We start from the raw sequence: 19,756 nt of genomic DNA, 5'->3' as shown, positions 1-19,756 counted from the left end.
AGTAGCTCATTGTTTTCAAAAGATGGGTGTGTGGAGAAAATGGTAACCTGAGGGAGAGAAGCCACAAAGGTAGTTGGCAGGAACGTTGCCACAGGCAAGTAGGATTTTAAGCAGGGGAGTAACATTTTAAAATATACATTAAAAAAATTATTCAGGCTGTTCTGTGTGGGATGCACCAAGGCAGGGAGATTAGTAAAAAACACTGTGTCAATGGGCAAGGTAGAGCCATGCAGGACTGGGCTGGAACAGTGCCCGTAGGGGTGGAGAGGACGAAACCTAGAAATACTCAGGAAGCAAATCAGCAGAACTGAATGTGAGGAAAGAGGACTCTGGGAGAAAACCCAGGGTTCTGGCATGAGAACTGGGTAAATGTTGGGACTATCACTGAGATAGGAACGAAGGAAAGAAACAGATTGGAAAAAAGGCTGTCTAGCTTTTGAGGGGCCTGTAGGGAAACAGCGTAGAAAAACAAGCAGCTCGGCAGCCCTCCTGATGTGGACTTCCCAGGCAGAGCTCCGAGCTCCGAGTAAGAGAAGTCATTAGTGCGGGGCGGGGTGGGATGGCGGCGACGAGGGTTAAAACCAATGGCCCTTGGACATTAGGTCAGACACACTTCCTGCAGAGAAAAGATTCAGGACAGAGATCTGTGAAACTCCTACATTTAAGACACAAGTCAAAGTAGGGAGGCCCAGAAAAGGGCAGAGAAAGGGGGAGATGGGGGAAGGTGGCCGGCGCTGGGGCCACTAGCTGTTGGCCTCGACTCCCCTGCGCCTTCCGGCAAGCCCCGCCAGGAGACGAGCGGGGGTGAGGACAGGGGGCGGGGACCCGGGGGCTGCCCCTCCCGCTGGGAGGAGGGGCTACTCCGCCGCCGCCGCTTCTGCCCCACCCTCTCTGTCCCGGAAGTGGTCCTTCTCTGGCTCCGGGTGCCGGGAGCCGAAGCCCCGCGCTCCCGGAAGTAGCCTGCCGGCGGCGCGCCGGACCCGGGGAGTGCTCGCTCCGGCTGGGGCGCTGCAGCTGCGCCCGGGTCCGGGCGTCGCCATGACCAGCGAGCTGGACATCTTCGTGGGGAACACGACCCTCATCGACGAGGACGTGTATCGCCTCTGGCTGGATGGTTACTCGGGTGTGTGGGGGGCCGTCTGCGGAGCGGGTTAGAAGAGCGATTGTTTGGGATGGGAGACGGAGCGGGGCCGGGAATTCCGTCCTGTGGGGAACTGGGCAGGGGGAGTGAGGGATGTTTAGGAGTTGGACTTGGAGTTGGACTTGGGATCCCCGGAGGGCCTGTGGGTTCGCGGAGCGGGGCCTAACGCTATCGCCCACTCCCCAGTAAGTGACGCAGTGGCCCTGAGGGTGCGCTCGGGAATCCTGGAGCAGACAGGCGCCACGGCAGCGGTGCTGCAGAGCGACACCATGGACCACTACCGAACTTTCCACATGCTCGAGCGCCTGCTGCACGCACCGCCCAAGCTGTTGCACCAGCTAATCTTCCAGATCCCGCCCTCTCGGCAGGCGCTGCTCATTGAGAGGTGGGGATGCCAACCGAACTGACCATATACCCATTTTGCAGGCCGAAACTGAGGCCCGGGATGGGATGGGACTTACACAGGGTCTAAGAAAGTTGAGACCTTCTCAACTGAGATGGTCTCAGGAGGGACCAAACCTGGGCCCTGCCGGACCCCCTTTCCCCTCCTATGTGGAAAGTCAGTGGTGTCCTCTGCCTCCACGCAGGTACTATGCCTTTGACGAGGCCTTTGTGCGGGAGGTCCTGGGCAAGAAGCTGTCCAAGGGCACCAAGAAAGACCTGGATGACATCAGCACCAAAACAGGCATCACCCTCAAGAGCTGCCGGAGACAAGTGGGCACTGCACCCCTGCTCCCCAATGCAACATCCCATGTCCAGTCTGCCCCTTCACTCCATCCCTTTGGTCACTGCCCCAGCTCCATTCTCCTCCCTCACCTCTGATTGTGGGAGGGGCTTCATACCCAGTCTCCTGTCCCTTCTTTTGCTCCTCCAAAGCATCTCCTACTCTCCTGTGGGAGCTACTCTTTCAGAAGCTCAGATCTGACCATAGCTTTTCCCTCCTCAGAAACTTTAATTGGCTCTTCCACTCCATCCTGGATAGTAGCCACATTCCTTGGCCTTGACCTTCATACTCCTCCATGGTCTGGTCTCTGCCAGCCTTTCTCAGCTTATATTTCTCCAGCGCCCCTGCCTTTCTTTTTGCTCCAGCTACTTTTCCCTGGAGGGTACTATTCTTGGCCTTATCTACCCCTTGAAATACAAAGCAGGGAGCCAGATGCCACCTTCTACGCAAACCTTTCTGGTGGCCCAAGAAGAAGTAACCCTTCTGGGCCTATAGTATTTTTTCTGTGTCTTTTGTGCACTCTCTCTTTACAGTTTAGCATTTGCTCATTTTTTACTTCCTGGACCTTAGCCAGGAGGATCAGTTTCAGCACAAGTTCGCGAAGAACTGGAGAGCATGATGCTAAAATAGGGGAATTCAGAGATAGAAATGAGTAAACATTTATCCAAGACAAAATGGTTGAATTGGTAACAGGTATTAACAGTTAATAGTTTATCGAAGAATACCACATGCTAAGTCTGTTGACTGGATAGATGGCTAGGTAAGGGAGGGATGTTTAATAATCAGTTTATTGGATGACCAATCTCTGACCAGTCCTCCCTCCTCCCCTAACTGCCCTACAGTTTGACAACTTTAAGCGAGTCTTCAAGGTGGTGGAGGAAATGCGGGGTTCCCTGGTGGATAACATTCAGCAACACTTCCTCCTGTCTGACCGGTTGGCCAGGTGAGGGGGGTCGGGCAAGGAGCCAGCCATCTCCCCTTCCTGCACCCTCCTTCCTTGGGCTGTGAAGCAGGACCACCTTCCCCACCCCAACCCACTTGACCTCCCTGCTGCATTGGGGGGATGGCTATCCTACGCCTGGCCTGCACTTTGGATCAAGCTGGCCTGGCTTCAGATCCCAGGTTCCATTTACCAATGGAACTGTTGTGAGATGCCACACATAAAGCCCATGGTATAACCCCTGGGGCTTAGGAAGTGCTCAGTAAATGGTAACTGTTATCCTCAGGTCTTCTTCTGTACCCCTTAGGAGACCTGGGCTGAAACCTCTGTACACAAACAAGGAGGCCCAGAGAAAAGTGGCCTGAAGCATGTCATGTAGTGAGCTGGGGCAGAGACAGGCCAGAAGTCAGATGTCTGGCCAATGTCGCAGGTGCAAGCTGCTTGCTAAAAAGGAATTTGAAACCCTGACAGGCCCACTTTCCCCTTCCTGCAGGGACTACGCAGCCATTGTCTTCTTTGCCAACAACCGCTTCGAGACAGGGAAGAAAAAACTGCAGTATCTGAGCTTTGGAGACTTTGCCTTCTGTGCTGAGCTCATGATCCAGAACTGGACCCTCGGAGCCGTCGGTGAGGCCCCCACTCACCCAGGTGCCCGGATGCCTCTCCACGCTCTCAGAGCCTGGTTCCCCACCAGCACTTTATCCTGCGGGCCCCATTTTCGGGCATCCTTTCTTCAGTGCCCACAACACAGCCGCCACTGCTCATAACCCAGTGTCCCACACCCAGCTTGTCTGTGCACAAAGGACCTGCTGCTGGTCTGTGGCCTGAGGTGTCACTTCACCTTTCTGATACTTCCTTGTCTGTCTTGTGGGGGTTTGTTGAGGTGGTGGGTGTGTAAGGCTCCGGATATCACTGGAGGGGTTTTTACCCCACCCCAATTACCTTGCTGGGCCTCCCCCAGACTCCCAAGTGGATGACATGGACGTGGATCTAGACAAGGAGTTTCTCCAGGACTTGAAGGAGCTCAAAATGCTTGTGGCTGACAAGGACCTTCTGGACCTGCACAAGAGGTGATCCTGGGGAGGCCACAGGATGGGGCCTGAGTCGGGGCCCAGGCACCTCTGGGCTTACCCTGTCTCCCTGTAGCCTGGTGTGTACTGCTCTTCGGGGAAAGCTTGGTGTCTTCTCGGAAATGGAAGCCAACTTCAAGGTCTGTGATCCAATCCAGCCTCTGTCCCTTGGGCATCTTCACCCTCCCTGCATTGTCCCCACTGGGCACCTTTGCTCATGCTGGGGATTGACTAGCAGGTAGCCCTGTTGCTCCTACCCACCTGCTGGAGGAACATTGGGGAGCTATTTGATTGAGGGAGGTGGATAGATCTGGGGAAGGGCCTGCCCCTCTTGCAGCCCCTGGGCTCAGCCTCTAGCCTCTGGGACAGAAGACAGACCTTGCAGGCTCTCTGCTTCATAGAACCTGTCCCGGGGGCTGGTGAATGTGGCTGCCAAGCTGACCCACAATAAGGATGTCCGAGACCTGTTTGTGGACCTTGTGGAGAAGGTGAGCTGGCCTGCCCATTGCCCTTTGATCCCCAACCCAGCCCGTCCCTGGGCTGTACCAGTGCTAGATGTTTCCTTGGGCCCACAGTTCGTGGAACCCTGCCGTTCTGACCACTGGCCACTGAATGATGTGCGGCTCTTCTTGAATCAGTATTCAGCATCTGTCCACTCCCTAGATGGCTTCCGGTGAGAGATCCCAGGCTTCCCCTGCAGCTTGGCCTTGCTGTAGCCAGTCTCCTGCCAGAGCCTAGCCCTCCTGCAAACTCTGGGTTCTCCGTTGTACCCTGGTGGGGGGAGTCTCTCTGTGTGTCCCCCACCCCCATTAGAGGCTGTGACCTGACCTTGGATAGGTTCCTGAACCTCTTCACACCTTAGTTTCCCCTGTAGAACTGGATGATAATGGTGATAATGATCATAAGAACAGTGTAAGGAGTGAAGCAGCCTTGGTATATGAAGCTCTTAGAGTAGTGTGTCTGATGTGGTGAAAATTCAGGCAATGGTTGCTGTCACTTTCTGTTGCAGGCACCAGGCCCTCTGGGACCGCTACATGGGCACCCTCCGTGGCTGCCTCTTGCGCCTCTATCATGATTGAGGTCTGCTCCCGCCACCCTACCCACATTGACAATAAAGCTGCTGTGACTTTGGAGGAACCTGTGCACGGACACACAGGAGCCCACGAATCTGTCTCTGAGCATCACGGTGAACGGGTATAGGGATGTATGTGCTTGGGGGGCACCCCATGGAGACTTGTCAGAGTATGGGATGTCTGTGCTCTCCCCACCCCACCTGAGTTCACATACAAGACAGGAGAGCTCATCTTGGTTTATTCAAGCCATAGCAAGATTAGGAGAACAGGTAAAAGCCATGGGTGGAGGCAGCAAGGAGGCCGTGGGCATAGCAGGAGAGAGCTGAGGGCCTGCCTCACAGGCTCAGGGTGGACAGGACACCAGGCGCTTCTTCACCCGCAGGTCCACCCGGGCCGTGACTGGGTACTTAGTGATGCCACACGTATTGTTCCCACGGTGCAGCCGGAAGTAGCCCTAGGAAGTCAAGGGGACATCAGGGCCAGAAGGTGGGGAGGGGCCTGTCCTTCCCTGTCCCCTGAGTAGATCACACTCACCTCCTCACCCCATTCAGCACCCCAGGAGTTCTTCAGGATCCAGTACGGAATTGGGTGGTGAGGACGAGGCCGGGATGAGCCTCCCTCTGCCTGCTTCCCTGCTACTGACTTGCTCTTCCCAAAACCCACAAGCAGGACAGAGTGGTCCACACGCTGGGGGTCACAGGTGGTATGCGTGGCCTGGATCACACCCTTCTGGTAATGCTGCAGGGGCAGAGGGGCTGAGTCTGGGGCCCTCCCCCCTCCTCCAGGGGTCCCTCCCCTCCAAGGCCTGACCCTGTCCCACCTGCAGTAGCTTCATGTTGATGGTCACAGTGATGGGGCCTTTGGTGGCCAGGTACCAGGCGATTGCTGGGGGTGGAAAGTGCCGTTAGGCCCTGCTTGCTCTGTGCCCCCTGCTTTTGGCTCTACCTTCACCCCACCCCCCACCTCTCTGTTCCTCCATCTGTCTCTAACCCAGTCTCGTCTGTCCTCTATCCTGGTCTGTCTCTCCCTGTCATTCACACCCCCACCCCCCACCCCTAGGCCTGCCCATGTCTCCACTCTGCCCGCACCCTGCTCATTGCCCTGCAGCATGATGAAGTCCTGGATCCAGGCCACCTTCTTATATTTTTTGGCCAGGCACCTGTGGGGTTTGGTGTTCCCGAAGAATGGGTAGTCCTTTGCGCTGGCCAACCCACCTGGAGATAAAACAGGGCAGAGGCTCAGCTCCTGAACACCCCACACCAGCCCCTCACCCCCTACCCCCCAAAAGCTGCCCAGAGAGGCAGTGCACTCACTGTTGTTGAGGACAGTTATGAATGCGTCCCAGGTGAAGCCGCCCTTGCAGCCATCCCCACAGCGGCCACAGTCAAGCAGCTCTGGTGTGAGAAGGAACAATGTGGGTTGACTGCACCCTGCCCCCCTGCCCTGTGCTTCCCCTCTACCCCTTCACATGCACCCCTCTTTGAGCCATACCCTGCACAGAGACTTCCACAGGCTGGTGGTATCTGATGCCCCACAGAGCCTCGATGTTGCCCGCCGCTGCCATGGCCCAGCAGCAGCGGCAGTTTCCCTAGCAGGGAAGGGGGTTAGTGAGCAGATGTCTGGCCATTGCCCTCCCGCCCCCCCAACACCACCCAAGTTAGATTGGGCCAGCTGGGGGCAGATACCTGCTGCTTGATGGGTGAGATGATGCCGGGCAACTTCCTCCAGTCACAGGTGGGAGGCACTGGCTCCCCCCACTCTTCAGACTCTACCTTTCTGCCCACGCTGGGAGCCTCTCCAGCCATCCTCTGATGCCCATAGAACTGGCCAAACTCCTCCTCTGGAGGGTAGATGGGGCCACCAGAGTCACAAGTTTGACTACTTCTTCCCCATATTCTGCTTCTCCTACTCCAAACATCCACATCCTGTTAAATCCCCATGATACCCTGGGGGACGCACAGATACGGAGACCCAGAGAAAAGCCAAGTTTCTTTTTTCTTTTCTTTTTTTTTTTTTCCATTGAGGCATTTTATTTGCACGTATGAATTACATCCCTAGGGATCCCTGGGTGGCGCAGCGGTTTGGCGCCTGCCTTTGGCCCAGGGCACGATCCTGGAGACCCGGGATCGAATCCCACATCGGGCTCCCGGTGCATGGAGCCTGCATCTCCCTCTGCCTGTGTCTCTGCCTCTCTCTCTCTCTGTGACTATCATAAAAAAAAAAAAAAAAAAGAATTACATTCCTAGAGAAAAAATCCCAGGATTTTCCCTCCTGTGGGTTTTTATCTTGCTTATTCGTGGTCCATGATGCCAGCTGAGGTTGTCAGTACAATGAAACCAAACTGGTGGGATGGGAGCAGGTTATTCTGCCATTTCTAGATCTTTCAGTTGTACATCAAATCTGGGGCTGATCACTCCACACTTGTTTAACCTGCCTGTGAGGTTCACAACAATTTTCCTAGCTCTGTGATCATCGATGATTTCAAATTCGCCAATGTAACCATGCTTCATCATCACAGTGAGAAATCGGACGATGACTTTGGAGCATGGCCTGATAACCTGGCGCTTGCCTCTCTTTTCAGCATTGTTGATGCTCTTGAGAGCATCTGCCAGGACGTTCATGCGCACCATTGTGGCGGCTCGGAGAGATGGCGGAAAGCGCCAAGTTTCTTCTTGGGATGCGTTGTACTTGCTGCCTCACCCCTGAGCTAGACTGGGACCTAGACCTGTCCCTGTTTTTGTGACTTGGGGCAAGCAACCAGGCCTCTGGTCCTCAGGGTCTCTCTCTGGAAAATGAAAGCTAAAGGTCTGCCCTGCCCATCTGCCAGTATCCCTGGAGAAGTCTCTGTTTCCCCTCCTACTACCTAGGGCCCAGGAAGGGTCCAGTACCTGTGAGGTCACTGAATGGAGTCACCCCAAACTCTGCTGTGCCCAAATCTTCATCCTCCAGCTGCTGAGCCTGGGCCAGGTTGTGTGCAAAGATGTCCAGACGACGAGCATATTCTGTACCAGAAGGCGGTTGTCCTAAGTTACCTCCTAAGACCCCAGAGGCAGGAAGTGGCCACTGCCAGGGCATCCCCACCCACACCCACCCAGGTGAGCATTGCTTCCTTTCCTGTGGCCCTTGCAGGCCACCCTGCAGACGTCTGGGCCAAGGAAGTGGCTCCTCAGCCTCTCTAGGGCTGGGATTCCCCCAGAAGCAGTAAGGGGGACATCTCTACCCACCCACAGAGAAGACAAAGGGTCTGAAGGCAGAGTGACTCAGAAAGGGGTTTAATCAGAGGAGACTGGTTTCCTGCTGGGTTACTTTCTCTGCCTCCATTTTTTTTTTTTAAGATTTTATTTATTTATTCATGAGAGACACAGAGGCAGAGAGAGAAGCAGGCTCCATGCAGGGAGCCTGATGTGGGACTCGATCCCGGATCTCCAGGATCACGCCCTGAGCCAAAGGCAGACGCTCAACCACTGAGCCACCCAGGCGTCCCTCTCTGCCTCCATTTTACACCTCTAACTGTAGCTTCAGAGCTGGAACATGAAGGTGGGGAAGGATGGGGGGTGGGGGGATATGGGTCCATGGCTTGGGCAGCCTGGGCTGAAAGGTCCCCTCAGATGATCCCCCTATGGTACAGAGGATAAGACCCAGAGAGAGGGCAGGAGCAGGGCTCGGACCTCATGGGCATGGAGAGAGAGTCCCAGCTTGAGCGCAAAATAAGTATCCTTGGTGTTTCTGAATGAACTCATGCCTAGATGGTAGTCTACCTTCTGTGTGGAGTGACAAGAAAGTGGCTATGGAAACGATACCCTGAGACTGGGTAGTCCCCCACCCCCACCCCCAGACAGCTGCTGCCTGCCTTCTGAGTTCATAGCAAAGAATGATCCTGTCCCCGCTTATGCACTTGGGAAACCAGGGAGTATATCCACAGCCCTGCCAGTTATGCTGAGTGGCTTTGGCCAAGCCCACTCCCCACCCTGAATCTCAATTTCCTCATCTATTAAATGGGAAGGGGGAGTGGGACCAGAGATGCACATGCCCCATGATACCTTCTGGGTTTGAGTAACTCCGGTTGTACTGGATCTGGAACAACGCAAAGACCTGTTTCAGCTCCAGTGGCTGGGGACCTGGGTCCTGGCAAGAAATCGAGGGGGTGGGGAAGAGCAGGTGAAGGGTCATTGCTGGAACCACACCTTGCCTTCCCCCGAAACAGGGATCAGGCTAAGGGATCAGCTGCTTAGCCTGTTCTGTCTCCCTATGTTAGCTTAGGCATATGTCAATCACCTCTACAGCTTCAGTTGCTCTGAGAAATGGGAATAAGGCAGTTGTTTCTGAAAGGGTGAGCCCCAGGCATGAAACTTGTGGAGGAAGAGCATGGAAATCAAAGGAGAGACACTTACCTGGTTCTTGAGGGATCTCTTGATGCCATGAGCCAGGCTTGCCACCGACAGGGCCAGGAGGCAGGAAAGGTAGATGGTTAGTGCCATGGTGTTGCAGGCAAAAGTGTGGGTAGCAGGAAGCTGAGCAAACCACACTGGAGGGGCTGAGAGGGTGGAGCTAGAGAAACCACAAAGTGGAAACCATGTTGGGAGGGGGAGGTGGACCCCTTGAGCACAGGGGCTGGCTCAGGCCTTCAGTCTGTCCTATACAGCCCTCAGCCTGCCTGTTTCCCCTCTACCCTTTTTCTTTCTTTAGCAGAGCCCCTCTGCCCACCCCGTTCTGGAAGATTCTAGGGATAAAGAGATGGACTTTTCCTTAAGGAAATAGGAATAGAGAGATCCTAAGTGAGCAGTTACCGTATATGGCCATTGGTGTCATGACAGGGAAGGCCAGGAGGCTCTGGGTGGGGATGGAGGGTGGTCATTGCCCCCTGGGGAAGCACTCTTGCTTGTCCTGGGAAAATGAGACAGCTCAAGGGTCACCCTCCAAGAAGCCTTCCCTGCCCCCCATCCCCTGGTGTCAGGGGCAGCTCTCTGGCATCCGGCTGTGCCTGTGCCCATTTGGTATCTGACTCCCACTCACACCAGAAGCATCTGATGTGCCTGTGTCCTCAGCACCCAGGATGGGGCTGGGCAGGGAGCAGCCTCGCTGGGTGTTTGTAGACAACAATTGGTTGTCCTGGGTTTTAAATAGGAAAGTTCAGGGTCTGGGGTACAGTAAGTGGCAGCTACTGCCTCATTCTGTTCCTCATTCTTTTTTTTTTTTTTTTAAGATTTATTTATTTATTTATGATAGACAGAGAGAGAGAGAGGCAGAGACACAGGAGGAGGGAGAAGCAGGCTCCATTCCAGGAGCCCGACGTGGGACTCAATCCCGGGACTCCAGGATTGCACCCTGAGCCAAAGGCAGGCGCTAAACCGCTGAGCCACCCAGGGATCCCCCTGTTCCTCATTCTTATCACAGTTTGGGGATGGGGATGTGGGGGTTGGGTGGGTTTGAGGGGCCAGATTGACTGCTGAAGAGATGAGAGCAGGGAAAGTAAATCCCAGAGGAGGCTATTGCAAATGGCAGCTACACCCACATCCAACAGTGGATACACCCAGCCATTCCCCTCTAGACCTCAGATCCTCATCTCTAAGTGGCAACAATTCCTTTGAGTGGAGTGACTGTGGGCACCCATGACGCTGGCTGGCACAGAATGATGTTCAAATGGTAGGTCCTTAATACTCTACTTGGGAGGCAAAGAGCCCAGGGAGTCTTGGAATCACAATGACTTAAGTCCACATCCTTTCCTTACCACTCTGGCTGTGCCTGGACAAATCTCAGGCACACTCTCATCAGTGAAATAGGATGATACAAGTACCCCTTCCCTGGCAGGAGGATTGCATGAAGTGCATGCTGGTGGCTGGGAAGTTTATATCTTGAAATTTAAGAACTCTTATTATTCTTAAAAACAACTTTATTGAGTCATAGTTAACATTCCATAAAATTCAGCCTTTTAAAGTATTTAATTCAGGGGATCCCTGGGTGGTTCAGCAGTTTAGCGCCTGCCTTTGGCCCAGGGCGTGATCCTGGATTCCCAGGATCGAGTCCCACGTCCGGCTCCCTGCATGGAACCTGCTTCTCCCTCTGCCTGTGTCTCTGCCTCTCTCTCTCAAATAAATAAAATCTTAAAATATATATATACAATTCACTGGATGCCTGGCTGGTTCAGTCAGAAGAGCACAGGACTCTTGATCTTGAGGTTATAAGTTCGAGCCCTATACTGGGTGTAGAGATTACTTGAATAAATAAATTTTTAAAAAAACTTTATATAATTCAATGGTTTTAGTGTACTTGCTTAACTGTGTAATCATCACCACCATCTGATTTCAGAATATTTTCATACCCCCAAAAGAAACCATGTCAGCAGTCCCCCCTTCCCTTGGCAAACATGAATTTGTCTCCTAGATTTGCCTAATTCTAGATGTGTCGTATTAGTGGAATATGAGGATGTATGTCTGGCTTCTTTCACTTAGGGTAATACTTTCAAGATTCTTCCTTGGTTTTAGCACACACATCAGTACTTCCTTTTTATGACTGAGTGACATTTCATCATATTACCACATTTTGTTTATCCATTCATCAATTAATGAACATTAGATTGTTTCTACATTTTGGATCTTATGAATAACATTGCTATGAATGTTGTGTATAGGTCTTTTTGTATGGACATGTTTTCAATTCCCTTCGGCATGTACATGGGGGTGAAATTTCTGGGTCATGTAACATTCTGAGGTCCTGCCACACCGTTTCCCAAAGAGGACCATCTTAAATTCCCACCTGCAGTGCAGGAAGATTCCAATTTCTCCATTTCCTCACCAACACTTGTTAATGCCTGTCTTTTTGGTTTAGAAGAGCTATTCTTTTTAGCATCCTCGCCCCCGTGGATGTGAAGGATCTGGGGGGTGGAGGGGTGCACTCTCCAAGTCACCTTGAACCCCAAGGGCTGACCTGCGGACCCATTTGCCCCCGTCAGCACACCCTCCCCCTGGGCGGGGCTGCACTGGGGGCGATCGTGAGGCTAAACCCCGGGTGGGAAGGGGAAGGGAGGGCTCAGCGATTCCCGCACTTCGTCTGCCCCCCGGCGGGAGATCCCTGGACACGCGGCCTTTTCCCGTCTGGTCCCGCCCTGAAACGTGGGCAGGAGGAGGCCCCGCCCCTTCCTGGGAGCCAACTCCGCCCAATCTCCTCCCCGAAAGGCGCGCCCTCGCCCTCGGCTCCCGAAAGGAGGCTGGAACCCCGAGGTTGGGGGTGGGGACGCGTTGGGAAGGAGAGCGGCTGGGGCACTGGCACCCGACCCTGGCGTCCGGTACGCGCCAGTTCAGCCCTGCCTGCCTTCTCAGGGGCTTCCATTCATTCTGGGCCAAAAGGCAACTGCAGACCCCGCTCCCAAACCGTTGTGGTTTCGCAGAACGATTGTTGGGAGGAGGCCGTCCAGGAGAGGAGGGACCACCTGCGGCTGACAGCCCTAGGGATGGAGGAGAGAAGGGGCGCACCTGAACTGTTCTGGGCCTGGGAGCGTCTCGTCCTCGGGCGAGGGTCTGGGGCCCCCGAATGAAATTTTGGTGTTCCCAGTATGACTGTACAAGGTGCACAGAGTAAAGGTCTGCAGGGCATAGAGCGAGGGTCTGGAAGCCCCAGGATTAGATGGGGTCCAGGAACCGAGGATGACATTCTGGGAGGCGCAGAGTGTGAAGGCCCAGGCGTTAATTTGTGGGTGCGCAGGGCGGAATTCCAGGAGCCCAGATTTGTAGGGTCCAGGTGCGCAGGGTGACATAGTGGGGTGCACAAAGTGAGGGCCCAGAGGCTCTCGGGTGAGTTTGGGGGCCTGACATCAAGGCCATACACCCGGGATGGGGATCTAGGGGGACCCTGGCCCTGCGCCAGGAGGCGGCTCCGGGCAGCGCCGCGGGGGACCGGGTGGGGGCCTGTGGCTGGCCGGGGGCGGAGAAGCGGGGGGTCGGGGTCCCTCCCCCTGGCGCGGGCTCAGGAATCCGCCGAGGGGCGGGCGGAGGCGCCGGGGTGGGCCGCGCCGCGGCGGGCGGGCGAGCGGGGGGCGCTTCCTGGGGCCGCGCGTCCAGGGAGCTGCGCCGTCCGCCCGTCCGTCTGCCCGCAGGCACTGCCCGAACCAGCCGAGCCGCCGGAGACGCGGGCCGCGGGGGCGTCACGGGCTCAAGTGAGTGGCGGTCGGTGTGGGGAGGGCGCGAGCCGGAGTCTCGGCCGAGTCGGCGTCAGCGCAGAGCCGAGAGGCCCGCGCTCCTCGGCCCGCGCCACTGGGGGACCGGGCGGGGGCGGGGCGGCCCCGGGCGGGTGGGCCCCGAACCCCGGCCTGAGGGTGGAGTGGGCCCTGGGTCCTGGGAAGCTCCGGGGCCCCAGGCACGGTACGGAGCGGGGGGCGGCTGGGGCCAGGGTTCTGAGTTCTGGTACAGGGAATGGGGGTGGGGGTGCGTGGCGGAAGCGCCCTGACCCCCCTTCCCTCCACTACCCCTCCGCCACCTCCCAGCCCCCAGGATGCTCCCCTTCGCCTCCTGCCTCCCCGGGTCTCTACTGCTCTGGGCGCTGCTGCTGTTGCTTTTGGGAGCAGCGTCTCCCCAGGATTCGGAGGAGCCCGACAGCTACACGGTGGGGACAGTGGGGCCACTGGCCTGGGCCGGGCTGGGTTGGGACACAGAGATCAGGATCCTGGGGTGGCTGCTGCTGGGGGAGATTGTCCCCTCCCCTGATTGGTGTAGGAAGCAGCTGGGGGCCATTGTTTGGAGCAGGCTGGGAGGGTGGCCAGACTCAGGCCCTGATCTTGGCCTGGTCATCTGAAGGGGACTGGGGATGACTACTGGTCATCTCTGGTCCCTTTGTAGGAATGCACAGATGGCTATGAGTGGGACCCCGACAGCCAGCACTGCCGGGGTGAGTGTGCCCAGGGAACTGGGGAACTGACCCACCCCCAGGAACTGGGAAAGGGATTGCAAGCTCAGCTCCAAGAGCAGCATCGGGGAGCCCGATGACCTGTCCTCTGCCCAGCTTGGCTTGGCGGAGGCCAGCTCTGATTCTCTGGGGGCCAGCTCAGCTAGGGGTGGAGAAGCCATGCAGGCCCCTCCCTCTCAGAGAAGCCCGGGACATCCTGTCCCCACCACTCAGTGGGCAGGAGAGCAGCAGGGCACTGCCCAGAGGAGCTGGGTCTTGGATACCTCGAACTACTCTCCCGTCTGGCTTTGCCCCATCACGTCCTGGGAGGACAGTGTCTGCGGGGTGGGTAGGGAGGCCTGCCCGTCACTCTTGGGCTGAGCCAGGGCCCAGGCTATGGGGAGGGGTAGAGAGCCTCTTGGGGACAAGAGAATGGGGCTGACTATGGGAATAGCCCCCTGCCCCACCATTTGCCCAGGCAGGCCTTGAGGAGGGGTTCTGAGCAGGGAACCTTAGCTTGTTGAGTCGAGAGAGGAGGCCCTGCCTGGGTCACACAGCTTATAGAAGGCCGGGCTGGGCTTCCACCTGCCACCCACTTCACAGCCAGCCCAGGAGACCGGCTGTGCCCAGCAGACCCCTCTCTGCAGATGTCAACGAGTGCCTGACCATCCCCGAGGCCTGCAAGGGAGAGATGAAATGCATCAACCACTATGGGGGCTACTTGTGCCTGCCCCGCTCAGCCGCTGTCATCAATGATCTGCATGGCGAGGGACCACCACCACCAGTGCCCCCTGCTGAATACCCCAACCCCTGCCTACCAGGCTATGAACCTGACGAGCAAGAGCGCTGTGTGGGTGAGTGAGGGTCACCTTGGCACTAGGGCTTTCAGTCCACCTACTAAGCATCTATGACTGCAACTTAAAAACTCGGACCTCAATTGCTCTCTTGCTCAAAAGCCTCTTCAGAGCTATTGGGATTGCCATCCAGATCCTCACTCTGTGAGGTGCCTGCCACAGGTGGCCCCAGCTCTGGTCTCAGTGCTCTAGCCAGCATCTGGATCCCCCTCTCAGCTGCTAGAGACACACTGCAAGGGCAGGCAAGAGCTCTGCCTCTTAGCTTCTGCCCTCTACCCACTTCCCACCTGTGGGTGCCATGGTCCTTGGAGGAAGGCCCTGGAATCGGTGTTCCTGGGAGTCTGGGCAGGGCCTTATTTCCTATGCATCTCTGGTAGGGTATCTCACAGATCAAGGGTGCCTTTCCTGTTGGCTCCCAGGCTGATGGGCTGTTATTGTGCTGTTGGGAGGGTCTAATCCATGTGCTCCTTTTTGGGGGAGGCTGTGCCAGTCATCCACGTAACTGACATGCACGGTACCTGACCTGTATCCTCCTGTGCTGAGGCATCTGGCATGATGGGTGGTGCGTGGGCTCCCAGGTGGGGGCTGAGTGGTGTCTCCTGCAGACGTGGACGAGTGTGCCCAGGCCCTGCATGACTGCCGCCCCAGCCAGGAGTGCCATAACCTGCCCGGCTCCTACCAGTGCACCTGCCCAGATGGCTACCGCAAGATTGGGCCTGAGTGTGTGGGTAAGTCTGGAGGACAGCCTCTCTAGTCTCTGCTCTGTGCCCTTGGCCCAGCTCTCCCCCTAGCACCTGACAACCCCCCCTGCCACCTCTGCCTTCCTGTCACCAGTCACAGAACTGTGAGGATCTGTGTGTGAGTCCTGGCTCACCTGACCGAGCTCAGACCCCCAGACACAGGCAAGACTACGTATGGGTGGTGAGGCCTTGAGTCCCAGCCAATCCATGCCCTCTGCCCCTTTCCCTGACTCCCTCCCAGATATAGACGAGTGCCGCTACCGCTACTGCCAGCACCGCTGTGTCAACCTGCCTGGCTCCTTTCGCTGCCAATGTGAACCAGGCTTCCAGCTGGGGCCCAACAACCGCTCCTGTGTAGGTGAGGCTGGGCCAGGCCAGGCTCTTGGATCCTGGGCAGGGTGGTGTGGGGTGCAGGAGTTCTCTTTCTGACCCACCTGGGGAAGGTGGGCGCTCTGGGCTGCTCCTTGGCTTTCACCCTTCCTGTTTTTCCCTGAACCCTCAGACGTGAACGAATGCGACATGGGGGCTCCATGTGAGCAGCGCTGCTTCAATTCCTATGGGACCTTCCTGTGTCGCTGCCACCAGGGCTATGAGCTGCATCGGGATGGCTTCTCCTGCAATGGTGAGAGCTCCCCCTCTCTGCTGTGCTCCTCTGTAAGTCTCCCAGGCCCTGTTCCTGCCACACAGTCCTCCATTTGACGCCTTCCCATCCCATCCATTCTGCACCCGTGTACATCCTCTGTGTTCCACCCCAGGTTGATTGCAGGGCACCTACAGAACTTCCAGTCTGGGATGGAGGGGAAGGCACAGTAGGAATGCTCAGTAGGGAGCACTGAAGCTCAGTGGGGAGACTGACAAAGGATGCGGCTGCTCCCCTCTTGGGAGTTAGATGGACCTGCATCCTGGACTAGGGCCAGCCACTCTTTTGAGCCCATTTCTTCTGTAAAATGGATCGTCTTGAGGATGAAGTGGGAAAATGACAAGACAGGCTTCGTCAAGTCCCAAGCCACGACGTTTTAAAGTGAACTATCATTTATTGAGAGCCTTCCCTGTGCAGGGCATTAATTTCCCCTACATACTTGGCCTCATTTAATCCTGCCAACAATCCTAGGCTGTAAGTATGAATTTTTCCTTCCTCTGCAAAACGAGGATGGTAGTCTCTCCCTTGAGGTTTTTGGCAACTATTGTTAAAGAAAATAATAAGCACAAAGTCCTTCAGCAAAGAGGTTAAGTGACTTGCCCAAGGTCATACAGCTAGGGTGAGGTCGCACCAGGGTTCCACTCTGGATCGCTCATTCCTTGTCAGCTGGCCAGGTACCTTGTTTATGTTGTGCTTTGGGGTTGTATGGCCCCATTGGTACCTGGCTCAGCGCTAGACAGCATGAGGCTAACCAGAGCAGAAACCCTGGCTCTTAAAAAAAAGAAAAAAAAAAAGAAAAAAAAAAAAAAAAAGAAACCCTGGCTCTTGCCTATAAACTACCTGTTGGCAGGAGGGGACTGTACACTGAGGCTGGTTGTGGGTTGCAGGAATTGGGCAAGTTACCAAAAGCTTGAACAGGCTGGGCCTTCAAGTCTCATCTAGTCCAACCTGCTCATTTTATTGACAGGGAAATCAAGGTTCCCCAAATTCAATCAGGACTTACACCCAAGCCTCTAGATTCACAGTGCTTCCATGAGGTCTTGTATTGCAGAGCTGGGGCAGAGGTCCGGGAGCTGGGCAGTCTGGGCAGACCTTTATTTGAATCCTGTCTCCTTACTGAGCTTTGCATCCCCCTGTCTTTCCATACTGAGCCTAACATATGACCAGGCTCTCTCTGTAAATTCAATTCATTCGTGGGAATGAATTGAGAGGCTTGCCCTTGGCCCAGAGCCCTCATCCCCACTCTTCCTCAGATATTGATGAGTGCAGCTACTCCAGTTACCTCTGCCAGTACCGCTGTGTCAACGAACCTGGCCGCTTCTCCTGCCATTGCCCGCAGGGCTACCAGCTGCTGGCCACACGCCTCTGCCAAGGTACAGGTTGCCCCAGTGGAGCAGGTAGGGTGGTATCGGGGGCTGGTGGCCTGACATCTGGGTTCCAGCCCCTTTCCCCTGATGCAGACATTGATGAGTGTGAGTCAGGCGCGCACCAGTGCTCTGAGGCCCAAACTTGTGTCAACTTCCATGGAGGCTACCGCTGTGTGGATACCAACCGTTGCGTGGAACCCTACGTCCAGGTGTCTGACAAGTGAGTCCATGGGACACCAGACACCCGCCCCCACACCCCCCACCCACAGAAACTACAACTCTCAGAGGGCTCTGTGGCTGACTGGCTGCTGTGCAGGCTGTCTAGTGCTCCAGGGCCTATGGGAATTGTAGTCTTTCATGACTAAACCATGCAAACAGTTCTAGAAGGAGTGGGAGAATCCTTTGGGGATACCTAGTTTTAGGAATGGGACCAAACTTGGGGTATAGGCCAGGACCTCATTTGTGTCCCCATTTTGGGGTTTCTAGTCGCTGCCTCTGTCCGGCCTCCAACCCCCTGTGCCGGGAGCAGCCCTCGTCTATTGTGCACCGCTACATGAGCATCACCTCAGAGCGGAGTGTGCCCGCCGATGTGTTCCAGATCCAAGCAACCTCTGTCTACCCTGGCGCCTACAATGCCTTTCAGATCCGTGCAGGAAACTCGCAAGGGGATTTCTACATTAGGGTAAGGCTTTCCCCTAATTGCACCCCTCAAGTGACATGCATAATCCAAAACTGAATTCCAGAAAACCTTAAGTGGGAGATTTGGCTCTACCCCTTTTCTCAAAGCCCTGTCCCCCCAGGAGGTGGTATTTCTGCAGAAAGGTAGGGGTATTCTAAATTCCCTTGCTACAAACTAACAAACTACAGGTTGTTAAATGCAGTTCCAATGAGGCACTTGGACACTGGGGTTTGAGTCCTGGCACTGGTTTCCATATCTGGCCTCTGATTTGTTCACTCTTAGAACAAGGCACTGGCATGAGAAGCCTGCCCAGGTAACAGGACACAACAGGGTCTGGGGAACACAAGCAGATGGAGCTGGGCCTTGGAGAGGCAGCAGGGGTTGGTGCAGGGGTCTGGCATCCAAGAATCCAGCTCGCTGCTGGTGGAGCTATTAGGGAGAGATCCAGGCATGACTCACGAGGAGAGGGGGCTAAGGGTTTATCTGATATTAGTCCTTGTTTTCTCTTTCTGCAATTGGATGCTCTGAAGGGAAGTCAGCCAGCTCCAGGTCACCAAAGACCCCACCACTCCCAAAAGTTTCCCACCTGGCCTTGCATCATCAGTTGACCCTGATTAGACAAAAGAACTAGATGGAAAGTGTGGGAAGAGCACCAGTGGGAAATTTCTGAGGGCAGGAGCCTGGGTGCATCAGTGACAAGATGTCAAGGGTATCAGAGCTGGATGAGAGCCTGGGGTCACAGCCTGCTAGGACTCTCCATTTCACAGCCAACTGATTGTGGGCTCAAGATATGGGATGGGGAGGTGAGGCTGGGGCAGGGGTCTTGGCATGTAGGTTGACACAATCTACATGTCCCCCACCCACTATGCCCTGCAGCAAATCAACAATGTCAGCGCCATGCTGGTCCTCGCCCGGCCTGTGACGGGCCCCCGGGAGTACGTGCTGGATCTGGAGATGGTCACCATGAATTCCCTCATGAGCTACCGGGCCAGTTCTGTACTGAGACTCACCGTCTTCGTGGGGGCCTATACTTTCTGAGGTGGGGGTGGGGAGCCCTCAGGGAGGGAGAGGCTTCCTGTGGCCCAAGAGCCTGGGGCTCAGGGATGACTGTGCTCGGCTGCAAGGGCAGATGCTGTTGTGAAGAGTAGAAAGAGAAAGGCAATAAAGGGAGAAAGAAGGAGTCCTGGTGGCTGAGGTGGGTGGGTAACACTGTAGGGAACCCCTGGACTGGGGAAGTGGCCAGGCTGTGGGAGGCAGGCCAATCACCTAAAGGGGGGTATCTCCATTCGGGCTCAGGGTGCCCCATAGATAGAAGTTGGGAACTGTGTCCCCAAGACCAGGATTGATCCATGTACCATGCACATCAGAATCGGTCTGAGAATGGAGGAGATAATAAGGCTACAGACTCCAGGGACCCAGCCCAGGAACTGGAGTTTGGTTTATAACTCTACTGTAGACATTGGAGGCCTTGGGTTCTAATCCCAGTTTGGCCTCAAACTATCAATTTGACTAAACCCTAGTAGATTCTTTCTGGGCATCAGTTTTCCAATCTATAAAATGAGGCAATTAAGATTAGTGCTTTCCACATATTTCTTTTCCAAAACACAGAACTTATTATGGAAGGATATTTGATCCTATCAGGGAACTCTGATGA

The 19,756-nt window shown here is 55.5% G+C and overlaps 3 protein-coding genes and 1 pseudogene across 5 annotated transcripts; 2 read left to right on the top strand and 2 right to left on the bottom strand.

Annotated features, from left to right (window-relative positions):
- Positions 1 to 906: 906 nt before the first annotated feature.
- On the top strand, positions 907 to 5,026 carry FIBP (FGF1 intracellular binding protein). The gene is made up of 10 exons (XM_072789946.1): positions 907 to 1,123; positions 1,328 to 1,526; positions 1,729 to 1,855; positions 2,708 to 2,808; positions 3,299 to 3,432; positions 3,767 to 3,875; positions 3,952 to 4,015; positions 4,277 to 4,363; positions 4,451 to 4,548; positions 4,885 to 5,026. Exons 1-10 carry the CDS (start codon positions 1,039 to 1,041, stop codon positions 4,952 to 4,954), a joined length of 1,074 nt encoding a protein of 357 aa, XP_072646047.1. The 5' UTR covers positions 907 to 1,038; the 3' UTR covers positions 4,955 to 5,026.
- A 142-nt stretch (positions 5,027 to 5,168) lies between these two features.
- CTSW (cathepsin W) lies at positions 5,169 to 9,483 on the bottom strand. 3 transcript variants are annotated; one of them, XM_072789944.1, is made up of 10 exons: positions 9,340 to 9,483; positions 8,989 to 9,073; positions 7,837 to 7,950; positions 6,634 to 6,788; positions 6,440 to 6,536; positions 6,262 to 6,342; positions 6,037 to 6,162; positions 5,769 to 5,833; positions 5,483 to 5,686; positions 5,169 to 5,402 (listed from the first exon to the last, which is right to left on the bottom strand). In XM_072789944.1, the coding sequence occupies exons 1-10, from the start codon at positions 9,424 to 9,426 to the stop codon at positions 5,292 to 5,294; spliced, it is 1,125 nt and encodes a 374-aa protein (XP_072646045.1). In that variant the 5' UTR covers positions 9,427 to 9,483; the 3' UTR covers positions 5,169 to 5,291. The 3 variants fall into 3 exon arrangements, with proteins under 3 accessions (XP_072646045.1, XP_072646044.1, XP_072646046.1); XM_072789943.1 differs by having other exon boundaries at positions 6,037 to 6,342; XM_072789945.1 differs by lacking the exon at positions 6,037 to 6,162.
- Positions 7,176 to 7,624, bottom strand: LOC140612445 (small ribosomal subunit protein uS8-like; annotated as a pseudogene).
- A 2,728-nt stretch (positions 9,484 to 12,211) lies between the features above and the next one.
- EFEMP2 (EGF containing fibulin extracellular matrix protein 2) lies at positions 12,212 to 19,282 on the top strand. Its single transcript, XM_072789932.1, has 12 exons — positions 12,212 to 12,230; positions 13,038 to 13,097; positions 13,425 to 13,543; positions 13,777 to 13,825; positions 14,470 to 14,676; positions 15,282 to 15,404; positions 15,658 to 15,774; positions 15,919 to 16,038; positions 17,310 to 17,429; positions 17,517 to 17,643; positions 17,910 to 18,105; positions 18,979 to 19,282. Exons 3-12 carry the CDS (start codon positions 13,433 to 13,435, stop codon positions 19,138 to 19,140), a joined length of 1,332 nt encoding a protein of 443 aa, XP_072646033.1. The 5' UTR covers positions 12,212 to 12,230; positions 13,038 to 13,097; positions 13,425 to 13,432; the 3' UTR covers positions 19,141 to 19,282.
- The last annotated feature ends 474 nt before the right edge of the window (positions 19,283 to 19,756 follow it).

Source organism: Canis lupus, chromosome 21 (genome assembly GCF_048164855.1).
Source record: "Canis lupus baileyi chromosome 21, mCanLup2.hap1, whole genome shotgun sequence".
NCBI classification, from domain to species: Eukaryota; Metazoa; Chordata; class Mammalia; order Carnivora; family Canidae; genus Canis; species Canis lupus.
This window is presented reverse-complemented; position numbering and strand designations above follow the sequence as displayed.

Bases quoted from the DNA above. Each gene is read 5' to 3' on its own strand.
- EFEMP2 (XM_072789932.1), top strand. From the start codon at position 13,433: ATGCTCCCCTTCGCCTCCTGCCTCCCCGGGTCTCTACTGCTCTGGGCG. The intron at 15,775-15,918 runs GTGAGGCTGGGC...CTGAACCCTCAG, and splicing joins CAACAACCGCTCCTGTGTAG to ACGTGAACGAATGCGACATG. The intron at 17,644-17,909 runs GTGAGTCCATGG...TGGGGTTTCTAG, and splicing joins TACGTCCAGGTGTCTGACAA to TCGCTGCCTCTGTCCGGCCT.
- CTSW (XM_072789943.1), bottom strand. From the start codon at position 9,426: ATGGCACTAACCATCTACCTTTCCTGCCTCCTGGCCCTGTCGGTGGCA. The intron at 9,074-9,339 runs GTAAGTGTCTCT...ATTTCTTGCCAG, and splicing joins AGAGATCCCTCAAGAACCAG to GACCCAGGTCCCCAGCCACT. The intron at 6,537-6,633 runs GTATCTGCCCCC...CTTCCCTGCTAG, and splicing joins TCTCACCCATCAAGCAGCAG to GGAAACTGCCGCTGCTGCTG.
- FIBP (XM_072789946.1), top strand. From the start codon at position 1,039: ATGACCAGCGAGCTGGACATCTTCGTGGGGAACACGACCCTCATCGAC. The intron at 3,433-3,766 runs GTGAGGCCCCCA...GGCCTCCCCCAG, and splicing joins CTGGACCCTCGGAGCCGTCG to ACTCCCAAGTGGATGACATG. The intron at 3,876-3,951 runs GTGATCCTGGGG...GTCTCCCTGTAG, and splicing joins CTTCTGGACCTGCACAAGAG to CCTGGTGTGTACTGCTCTTC.